The sequence below is a fragment of the Myotis myotis genome, unplaced genomic scaffold (genome assembly GCF_014108235.1).
Source record: "Myotis myotis isolate mMyoMyo1 unplaced genomic scaffold, mMyoMyo1.p scaffold_m19_p_16, whole genome shotgun sequence".
NCBI classification, from domain to species: Eukaryota; Metazoa; Chordata; class Mammalia; order Chiroptera; family Vespertilionidae; genus Myotis; species Myotis myotis.
In genome coordinates this window covers 6,479,480-6,491,654 of record NW_023416320.1, presented here as the reverse complement: position 1 = coordinate 6,491,654, position 12,175 = coordinate 6,479,480, and the positions used below count along the sequence as shown (strand labels likewise).

The following is a 12,175-nucleotide window of genomic DNA, read 5'->3' as shown; positions in this document are numbered from 1 at the left end:
CCACTTCATAACTGTCATGTTGCTACTGTTATGAATCGTCATGTAAATATCTGATATGCAGGATGGTCTTAGGCGACCCCTGTGAAAGGGTCGTTCAACCGCCAAAGGGGTCGCGACCCACAGGTTGAGAACCGCTGAAAAGTTTTATGGGGAAAAAACAGAGCTAACCATACAAATGCTGTTCATAACCATATCAACCATTTAAAGATGACATATTTCAGAGGGGCGGTGGTGGGTAGGAGATAAACCAATGAAGTTATATGCACATATGCATAGCCCATGGACATAGACAACAGCGTGGGGAAGTCCTGGGGAGGGGGCATGAACAGGTTGGAGGGAGACAATGGGGGGGCAAGGGAGGACATCTGTAATACATTCAATAATAAAGATAAATTTTAAAAAATTATACAAATTAAAAATAAACCTATAATCAAGAAAATGCCACTCATCTTGTTAGAAAAAAAAAAGTTACCAATAAGGTATTTTCCAATGCTTTAAATGTAGATGAAATTTATAATAACTAGGTTTCATGATACCTTATTTTATTACTTCTTAATGCTTATCTTTTAATTTTAAAGCAACAGGTTACTTCAAAATAAAGGGCAAATATGATTAGTATTTTATAATTTCATTATTTTATAAATTTCAGAGCCCCAAGAAAACTCAGATCTCAAAACAGGCAGCCTTCAGAATGTATTTTGCTTGGCAGCAGAATGGCTTTTAATCTCTTGAAATGGAATACCTTCATGCAGTACTTACTTGCTCTAGTTGACCAGTTTCCCACATCATCAATGAGACTGACACCCATTTTTAATATATAAACCTGATATTTAACTGCAAAAATTAGTTGCATTCATAAAGCAAAAATTCAAATATTATAAACTTCATGCTAAATGTTACTAGCTTTTTCTAATTGGGGAAAGACAGATCTAATAAAAAAAGTGTAATTTTCATAATACTTTTTTATCAAATTACCAGACACATTTGTATATATGAGTACTATCTTCTTAGAAGGAATACTGTTACGTGTAACTTGAAATCTGAGCTAGATAAATCATTCACACCAAAAGGTATTATATATTGATTTGTACTACACAGTCTGGCTCCTAAAGAGTGGCTTTCAGCTTGATCTATACATGTGATAGAAACATTCTCAAATACTTCAGGTTACGGAAAGGGGACATTAAAAGGCTAACAAAATAACAGTAAAAAAGGCTTTCTTTTAATCCTAGAGAAGGAAGCAAAAAGAGAAAGGTTTTGTAAAAAAAATTGGGAAAGAGGAAGGATTTGAAGTATATTTGGCCTTGGACACTTTTGACAGTGCTGCTTCAACTTGTAGCAGTTCATGGGTAAGAGGTCACAAATCATTTCTCAGTGGAAAAAAGTGCAAGGAAAGCAAAGCAGCTGAGCAGTGAAGGAGAAAACACCACAAAGAGTACAAACATTTGTAGTTCTGAAAATAAGAAGTTTAAGAAACAGCAAGTAGTAACAAATTAATCAGACATTAGTATGTTGGGACCTTTAAAATGACACAAAAATAAAAGGCTAATCTATAATTCTTTACAGGTTTAAATCTGATAGGGAACACCTATATATTTTGAATCTGTCTCAGTTTTAACTACTGATTCCCATCTGAGAAAAAACATTTTAAAATTCTTAATCATTAAAACAAGCTTCTTGGCTGCACTTGGATGGGGAAATAAAAAAGCTTCACAGCATTAATTTCACTAATACCAAGGTTACTGCAATCAAGTTTCTTTATAAGGATAAATTAAATTTGCTATCACCATCCCCACAGTATTGCAATCTTCAAGAGAAATTACACTGAAATGGTTACTGAAAGCTTTTAATAAAACATTAAGATTTATTTCAACAGAATGTTCAGGATCCCATATTAATAAAAAATATAAGCAAATAGGGTTGCATCTTGGCCTATGAATGATGCTCTCCACAATGGACGTACAAGTGTTTAAAATACCAGTAAGGGGATACTGGTTAAAGTTTATCTCTGACTATTTTTTAAAAACCTATTAGCAGCTATGCCATAAAACTGATTTAAAGTAGTTGTTTTTTCAGTAACGTTTAAAACAATCCAGCACTTGGTATAAATACTCATATCGGCACACTGTACAAAAACATAATTGTGCAACACTCTGTAAACTAGCTGCAGTTTTCAGTAACTCTGTTCACCAACCACGTGACAGAATTGTAATGTTCTCCTAAGCCATATGCGTGTCTCATATATCTGAAAGAAAAAGAAAAAGAAAATGACTGGTTTTGATGAAGGTAATTCTTTGTATATAAACGTGTATTATGCATATAACACCAAGCCCTCTGAATGAATCACTCCACAGATGTATCATTCAATAAACTGCATAAGCATATTACTTAAAAAGTTCAACAGCATGTGAAAAGCATAAGATCTTTAACCACGTCTGCTGAGTTTAAGTCCAATAAAACACAATCATTAGGGTGGCGGGGGGGGAGATTGAAATTCTGAGTACTCAGTAAGCTTAAAATTTTTACCTAATCCAAACCATTAATGACCACCTTAGTAGGTTTATCTAACAAACACTAAAGCCGATAGCAAACTCTCCATGCTGTGTTTCAGGAGACTTCTGAGTCATGTAAAAATACTTTTACAATATGAAGAAAAAGATATCTAAAGAATAAACAATCAGGCAACATGAATATATTTGTTTTTTCACTTGTTAAAACTTTTAGCATTATTAATGTCAACTCAGAACAATATTCAAACTAATCCTAAAACTTTCTAACCTTTAGAAATGATTTTATTATTAACTCACATGCAAAAATAAATCACTATAGATTTAAATAATTATCTAAATCTCACATTTTGGCAATGCTTTTTAATTCTACAATTGCCTTTAACATAAATAAGCTTATTTAATTCTGCTGAGCATAGGTGTTTTTTTAATTAACAACCTAAAATATTTCAATAATCCTTTTTGTCTTAATTATGAAAAATAAAACAGACATTTCTAGATACTTACACAAGTATTAACGGTTTGTTTGGATATTCTTCGCCAACTACAATAGGAGGAGAATCTGCCTGTATTATCTCTATTGGTGTTTGTAAAATATGAGACAGGGCTCTTAGCTATAGGAAAGAAAATGTATTAGAATAAAAATAAATAAAAGTATAAATCTTATTGAAATCACAAACTACTGAGGTATTCATGAACAGGGCAATCATTCAGAGCAGGGATTCTCTCTGCTTATCACTATACGCTAAGAACCTGGCACACAGGAGGCACTTAATACATATGTGTTAAATTAATAGACAAATATAATATTTATTAAATCGAATTCGAAAGCTTCAAGCCCTGGCTACATGATAGCTTCTTAGAAAGATCAATGTCATAGTAAATAAAGTGAAGGAATAGGTAGATTGGGCTCATTATATAGACTCTTTACTTTTGAAAATTTCCATAATAAAAAGTTTAAAAAAAAATCATTGTTAGAGCACCAGGCCAAATCAATTACAATTTTGGAGGGAAAGGGGGAAAAAGAGGGAACGGCGCAGAATAGGAGGTTTATTTTTCTTAAAGCTTTTCAGATGATTGTAATGTACAACTAGGGTTGACAGCCTCTGCTCAGTAATTTTCAAGGTGCAAATAGAATGAGATATGTATCTGAATTGCACTACTGTTTCATGGAATTTCCATCTAATTAGTACACAAGTTTAAGTAATTTTATACCACAGAATATAAAATTAGAACTTAAAGTGGATGAATAACAGTTAGTAATACAATCAATCTTCACATAACCTTATGGAACAATACTGTTATACTTATTTTTTTATTATACTTATTTTAAAGACCTAGAATTTGATGCAGAGAATGGTTAAGAGGCCTGCCTAAAGTCATGGACAAGGAAATAAAATGACTTGCAAACTGAGGAAGTTCATAAACAAATTTGAAAATCTTTAATGTAGGGCCTTGATCTATGTATTGGCGCCATTAATCTGTCTAAAATGTAGTCCTTTTAGAAAGTTTTAAACAAAAATAAGAAATTACTTCAGGAATCTGAAAAAGGTTCTATGTTTTCATACTCTATCATAAAATGTTCCTCCAAGGCACTTTTTTCTCATACCTAAAATAACATTTTAAAAAACCTTAACATCTCTTTCCAGCCTTCAGAAATTTTTTTCAACCATAATTTAAATTTACCCCATTGAAGAAAATAGCGAATCCTGCCCAGTCAGTGTTGCTCAGGTGAGCATAAACCTATGAACCAGGAGGTCATAGTTTGATTCCCGGTTGGTTATGGGCTCGATCCCCAGTAGAGACCGAGCAGGAGGCAGTTGATCAATGATTCTCTCTCATCATTGATGTTTCTATCTTTCCCTCTCACTTCCTCTCTGAAATCAATTAAAAAAACATATTTTTTTAAAAAAGAAAAAAAAACACAACAAATCTTATTTCAAATGGATTCAGAAATGAACAGTTTATGAGAAATGTCCTTCAAAGGATTTTTAAAAGGTTTTTCTGAATTTATAAAGAGTCACTAAATTCTCATATTAACTTGGGATTTTTATAAGAAAGTTCAAGCATCTTTAATACTTCTTACATAGTGACAAAGCTACTATGGAAACTTCCTGAGTTTTAGAGACCCAGGGCGGGGGGAAAAAAAAAAAAAAAAATATATATATATATATATATATATATAAAAAAATTGATTTCAGAGAGGAAGGGAGAGGGAGAGACAGAAACATCAATGATCAGAGAGAATAATTGATCAGCTGCCTCCTGCACGCCCCACACTGGGGATCGAGCCTGCAACTTGGGCATGTGCCCTTGACCGGAATTGAACCTGGGACCCTTCAGTACATAGGCTAATGCTCTATCCACTGAGCCAAACCAGCTAGGGCTAGACAACATAGCTCTTAAAATGAAATACTCAGAACTGCCACAAACTATTCAAGATGCCTAGTCACTACACAATATTAGTAAGAATGCTAGACTCATCCACCTGGCATTTTAGCTTACAAACTCCTATGCATATACTCCCTGCCTTATTTAGTGTCCACAAATGACCTACCCAGTATGCACAGGGTTTTTATTATCCCCATGCAAAAATTAGGAAACTCGAGCATAGCAGGTTGACTAACTCCTGCAAAGTCACAAAACTGAGAAGAGGGAGGAGAAGCCAGGACCCAAAGCTTTCCCTCTCATCTCCTGACTTTCTAATAACGCAGGCTGTCTCATCATCTTGGACCACTTAGGTGTTTTATTTTATTTTAATAAAACCAAGTTAACAAAGTAAGATAAATAATTGGAACTAAAACAAATGATCCCGTTTAAATCCCTACAAGTGTCTAAAGGTATATTTTCTTACACTTACAAGCCAGTCGGTCATTATCAATTAGGAATTCAGGACACATTTGTAATAGATTTGTGTGGTGGGGCTTGACCTGTAATTTCAATAAAAATACTGTTTTCTATTTCTGATGTAACTGATATGTTACTTTTCCAATACTGACTGTCATCAGTTGAGCCACTAGGGTAAATATTACGGTACCTAAGTAAACTCTTAACTTTCCTGAGTCAAAAAAAAAAAAAAAAAAAAAAATACTTTGTCAGTAGCAGCATCACAAATGGAATCACTAAGGCAGACACAACACTAGCCTCACCAACCACAGCTCAAACGCTGGGCTATTTAAAATGAAACTGTAATTCCCTTCCTGAAGGTACATACTGACAAGCCTAGAAATGTTACCTTCCTACAAGTCAATGCTTTGTCAGTAGAGAGACAGCAAGTAAGTAAAGAAAAGGCATCTTCAAAGAAAAACTGAGATCATCTGAAAAATGTCTGGGATTTAGAAATAATTTACCAATCCACAACCACTATGAACAATTTAAACTTACCTCCAGCTGGCCTCCCCATGCAGCTGTGTTTATAATATCATCACAGTACTTTCCAAACTCTTCTGTAGAGAATAAACAGAATATAGCACTTAATAATTGTCATAACTCTTGTTATAAAATCCCTCTTTATAGTTTCTACAATTCCTAATAAAACTACTCAAGGTTGGAACTTCCTTCTTCTTTACCTGCACTCTCCAGAATTTAGTCCACTTACAGATCCAAACTTAATTCACTACAATTTTCCACCACCTTTCATCCAAGAGCAAAGCATTTCTGCTTCCCTCCCTCAGTCTGAGACCCAAGGAAGGGCCTTAACTATATAACAAGCCTAATTCCCTCTCCTTATCCCAAGCAATGACTCCCCCAAATCGTCAACTTATTCACTACCTTGACATGTACGTTAAAGCCTAAAGTTGCACCTGAAAGAATGCGCCAAAAGAATAAAAATGTAGCCTCTATAAATCAGCTCCACCGTAAGATCTTAAGAAATGTGCCAAGAGAATCAGAGTAAAAGCACAAATGTGTTGAAACTCCTTTCTCAAAGGTAGTATCCAATAGGGCCTCCACTTGTTATTTTGGAAACATTTACCTTATTTGTATCAGCATCGTATATAAAATAATATATTTTAACTGCAGAATAATTAAATATGCAAAAAATTAACTACCTAGTAAAGCAACTTGTACTACTATGTATTAAAATTATAGAAAATAATGCTACCTAAATTTTGAGATCTTTTCCCCACAAGGATTATACCCGTTTTTCTTATTCTTAGTCTCAGGAGGCCCTTGATTTAACAATAACCACCACAACTGCAACACCAAGACATACTAAAGAGAAATAAATTACCTGGAGTATACATATCTCCTGTATTGGGGTTTGTTAAAAACGGCAGAAAGTCTTCCATGTGGCTTTGCATATAGTTAGCAGTTTGGCTTCTTAAGGCAGCTACAGTCAGAGGGCATTCCCGCTCTTTCAGCTGATCTTCAATGGCTCTATACATACAGTGGCCATCCGAGGGAATCTGTTTAATTTCCAACTGTCTAGCTGCCAATATTTGAGCAAGTTTTTCACTTTCTACATGTCTAGCTCCATGTAAGTTCTCAATTTCAGCTTCAGCTATCCTTTCTTTCTGCTCCTTTTCCAATGCAGCTTTTTTATCCTAAGAAGAGGACAACGTAGGAAAGTTAACTCATACAAATGAGGACTAATTTACATTCATTAAGGAGATAGAAAGATATCATTCTTAAAACATTTTGCCATTTTTCTTCCTTCTCCCACAAGCACTATCCTATTGCTGATATCATCACTTGTAGAATCTTCTATACTGAGAACTCCTTTTTTAGGACAAACTACCTTTCTCACCTGTGAATACTCAGAACCTAGCTCTGTACTGGGACAAAAGCCCTCAATTTTTTCCTTGAAAAATGTAAAACTTTTAAAAACTATATGCCTACATGCCAAGTTTCTAAAAACTTTACTTACTGACTTCAGTGTGCTGTCTTAAAACTGGCTTATCCTAGTTCTTAACACACACCTTATCAAATTTAAGACCAGGCTCATACCAAGCTTTGTAACTTACCACTACACCAGTGGTACATTAACATGATAAAGCCTTTAGAAGGGAACAGAAATTCTACTTATATGTATCTAGCTTTGAAGAAAATGTGTGTGTGAACACAGACACAAATATTTTATTCACATAACAGATATATTCTTCTAGATAAAAAATTAAAATATTATAGATAAGATTAAAGTTCCCCTTAAGGACCACTGCCAATCCCAATGCCTGCTCTAGCGGTCTGTTGTATATCCTCCTAGATTTTTTCCTATACATTTTATTTATTTATTAATTATTGGTTGATTTTAGAGAGAGAGGAAAGGGGGAGAGGGAGAGAGACAGAGAGAAACATCGACTTGCTGTTCTGCTTGCTTATACATTCTTGGTTGTTTCCTGTAGTGCCCTAACTGGGGATTGAACCTTAAACCTTGGTGTATCGGGAGAATGCTCCAACCAATTGAGCTACCCGGCCAGGGCCTCCTTTGCATTTTAATAAATATAGATGTACTCATAGACAATGTGTAAAAAACCAAAACTTTTTTTTAGTAAAAATGGTATACATTACATCCTGTACCTTGCTTTCCTTATTCAAATGTCATAAGAAATCTTCCCATAAAGCATAGGCAAAGGGGGGGGGGGGTCAATGAGAGATTTGTGATATGAAGGATGGATAGGAGGTAGAATGAGAAGGCTGGAGAAAAAGAGAAAACATTCTTAACAGTTGGACTAGGAAGGACGAAAAACCAGAAGCAATATATGTCACACAGATGAACAGAGCGCATATAGCTAGAATACCAGAGAAAAATGTCAAGAGCTGAGGTTGGAGAAAAAAAGATAGTTACAAACAGTCCTGACTTAACGAAGCTTTGACTTAAATTTGTTTGACTTTACGATAGTATGAAAGCATGCACATTCAGTGGAAACCTTACTTCAAATTTTGAATTTGATCTTTTCTCAGGCTAGCAATATGTGGTAAGATACTTTTTCACGATGATGGACAGCGGCAAGTGACCATGAGGATAAACAACCATACGCCACAGTGCAGTCATTGTTAGATGATCTTGCCCAACTGTAGACGAATGTAAGTGTTCTGAGAACATCTACGGGAGGTTAGGCGAAGTTGAAACTCAGTAGGTTAAGTGTGTTAAATTTCATGAATGTTAGTTCAGGTCCTTTGACAAAGAACTCCATCATTTTTTCCCTACTCTCTTCTTATATAACACGTAAGACAGTACTGAGCACACAGCACTGATTTAAATACTTGGTGAAAAGACTTCCATACCCGTCTCTTTTGTGCTCTTGATATCCGAGGCGGCTGATTCTCAAGAACCAAGTTTGAAATGTTAACAGCATCAAAATCTCTCTAAAAAAATAAAATAAAGAAACAGAGAAAGCATTAACTAGTTAATAAAACATACTTTTAAATTAGTATTCAAAGTATCAGAGCAATTATTGAAAATCACAAATATGTGTAATCCCATAATTCAAATTTGAGTAACAGCAGTAGGTCAGTATTAGATAGCATAGTTCTGTCTCCTTTCTCTATAAGAGAAAATTTGCAAGATCCACAAGAAGTTTCCTTTTAGCCTTCCAAGACAATGCTCATCCCTGCATGCTTTTCTTCCATCTTAGCATGCCCACCCATTAATCTAAATAATGCTTTTAAAGGCCAACACATTCAGCACTCACCCTTTCCTTCTCTAAATGTTAGTACCATAGGATAGACAAGGTCCCGTGTTGGCTCAGTGCATTACTACCTTCTTAACCTCAAATGTGGCATTAACATAATTAACCAGAACCTAATGAGCATTGCTTCTTGACTCTGGGAACAAGTTGAGTTTTTACTATCCTTTCCCATCTACTATAGGTAGAATTTAACTTATAAATATCACCAAGACATTACAATGAATTTTAAACATTAAATGCGGATTATGTACTTGCTGGAGAAAAAAGATGTTAGCCTTTTAACTATCAGGATTAGTAGCTAGTATTTTATTACTGCAAATAAGTGAAGTTAGTTTTTAGTATGACACATACACACACACACAACATTCAGTGCCTCTAATAACTTTCCAAGGCTATAGTCCAAATGACCAAAATATCAAAATCAGATTAAGATTTCAAAGAGTGGTTATCACCTTTAGTGAAATTAGTATTCTTATATTTTTCAGAGGAATCTGTTAAAATGTATAAATTGCCATACTGACAATAGGCAAGATACAGAGAAGCATCTGGAAAAAAAAACAAAAAGAGAAAGTAATGACAAAATTCAGGCAGCTTGCAGAAAAGAAACAAGCTTAACTTAATGAAAAAGTTAGTAGTCCAAAATAAAATGGCAGTTTGTATTTGAACAGTTGGGTAATATGTAGCTTAAGAATCAAAGATTTTTGTCCCTAGAAACCCAGGAAAGAAATTTCAAAACGGAAAGCCCTGAGAGAACAAACAAAACTATCTCACTAAAACGCTGGGGAGACAAACAGGAACACCATGATTGTGACAACACAATCAAACACCCGGAGCGCCAAACTTGTGACCGCCCAATAAAATATCTAAGGGCACAGAAGGCCCGGATCTTGATGACTGGCTAATAAAGTTAAGGAAAATGAGACTACGTGTAACATAACAACCGCTGTAGGTCAGTACATACAAGCTGTTTTCCCTGGCAACAGCAGACCAAAAAGGAACCAAACAAAATAAAATGTAATTATGGCAGGAGAATTCTGCATAGACATAAAGAACTTCCTGGCTACCGAAATGGAGTGAGGTTATGGGGTCTGACCTTTGATATCCAAAACCCAAGGAATAAACTACCCCATGATACAAAATTATAACAGAACTCAACGTTCACATCTGGCTTTGGCACTGAGCAGATGCTATAATTCAGGACAATGTTCTTAATCTCGGGGAGTCTGTTTCCCACTTGAAAATGGGGCTGGTTACCTGTGCTTACGTCATAAGTAAGACCTCCGTGTGTTATTGCATGCAATGCGTCCAACACAGTAGGTGGCACACAGCACCTATTGGCTATAATAATAAAATGAGGACAGCATGCCCCAGTTTACCCAAGAAGCCAGTACATTTTCCTTCATCACGGCCTGTCCTTAAAGCACTTTTACACCTTAAAAGTGATTTCACACTCACTGTCCCACTTGATGCATACAGTATCTTTACTCAAACAGCAGAGTATGAGGCTATCTGGAGAAATTTATGCCCAGGAAAAGGTTTTTTTTTAAAAAAAAAAATATATATATATATATATTTTATTGATTTTTTACAGAGAGGAAGGGAGAGGGATAGAGAGCTAGAAACATTGATGAGAGAGAAACATCGACCAGCTGCCTCCTGCACACCCCACACTGGGGATGTGACCGCTACCAAGGTACGTGCCCTTGGCCGGAATCGAACCTGGGACCCTTCAGTCCGCAGGCCGATGCTCTATCCACTGAGCCAAACCGGCCAGGGCCTGCCCAGGAAAAGTCTAAGTAACTGTGCCCACGTTACAACCATACTTAATGGCAGTTTGGGGACCACACATCTGTCCTTCCAACTTTCATTGGGTGAAGCCTCCTCTAGTCCACGTTACCCATCTGTCCGTCTTCTGGGCAAGGACGAGTTAAAAGTGCCCCTTCTTTTGCGGACCCCCCTTACAAAAACACACACTCGACCCGCAGAAAGAATGAAGGCAACAACGCCTGCGCCTGACAGGGCGACTCCATCTCCCTCCAAACGGACGCTTTTGTGCGGTGGATGTGGACAACGGCTGTCAAGCACCGTGGGCGGGGGGAGACCGACCTGACCCTCCTGGGAAGCCAGCTTCAACTGCTCCAGCTCCTCTCGGTGCCGCCGCTCCATTTCTGCCTCCAGCTTAGCAACGTCTTCCGTGAGCTGCTTCCTCCTCTTCTTGTCATTCTTGGGAACGGCATTCTTCATACCTTGAATTTTGGCTGGAAATCCACCCCGAAGAAAAAAACAAAACAAAACAAAAACTTTTTAAGCCCAAAATCAAGGGGTTAGAGGAAATGAGAAATAAGGGGATGGTGAAGGGAGAGGGTAGAGAAAACGTAACTATGGCAACAAGAGTGAGTGCAGAGCAACCCGACAAGGACCGAGAGGAGCCAGAGGAAGAAGCTGAGTTGCCCCCGCCTTCCAGAACGTCTCATTGACGACCCTGTGAGTTGGCTGTGGCGGGCGACAAAAGAAAAATAAAAATGACGGAAGTGTCTCCATCTTTTCCAGCACCCCTATTGAGTCCCCCAAATTGAGATGAGGTACTTCCAAACGCACCCACGTGGGCCAAGGGCAGGTGACGGGGCAGGAACGGGGCAGGGAGACCGGGAGGGAGGCGGGGATCGTTCTCCCGGGCGGCGTGGAGGGTCTCAGACCCCGGCACGCGAGGGGCGCGGGGCAGGGGACCGCGGGGCCGAGAAGGGGGTGCCCCTGGGGATGAGAGGATTCAAAGACTCCGGGGCAAGGCGAGGCGAAAGGGAGTAGCCCACCGGCCACTCTGGCGAAGTCTGGGACAAGGCGGATTCGAAGCCACGACCCCCCTCACCTTGCAACTCCTTCTTCTCTTTGCGTTGCTTTCTCACCAGCTGCTCCTCTTCGTCAAGCTCGTCTGCCAAGCCTTCCTCCATGTCCACCCGGCGCCCGCACTCGGAGGAACCAGCCGGCGCCGCCGGCTGGCGGGCACCTCCCACCCTTCACCCCTCACCCCGCGCGCCATTG

General features: G+C 37.7%; 1 protein-coding gene across 1 annotated transcript; it reads right to left on the bottom strand.

Moving 5' to 3' along the window:
* Nucleotides 1-147: 147 nt before the first annotated feature.
* OTUD6B (OTU deubiquitinase 6B) lies at nucleotides 148-12,148 on the bottom strand. The gene is made up of 7 exons (XM_036337687.1): nucleotides 12,003-12,148; nucleotides 11,243-11,394; nucleotides 8,733-8,813; nucleotides 6,739-7,051; nucleotides 5,892-5,953; nucleotides 3,015-3,121; nucleotides 148-2,245 (listed from the first exon to the last, which is right to left on the bottom strand). The coding sequence occupies exons 1-7, from the start codon at nucleotides 12,082-12,084 to the stop codon at nucleotides 2,161-2,163; spliced, it is 882 nt and encodes a 293-aa protein (XP_036193580.1). The 5' UTR covers nucleotides 12,085-12,148; the 3' UTR covers nucleotides 148-2,160.
* Nucleotides 12,149-12,175: the final 27 nt, after the last annotated feature.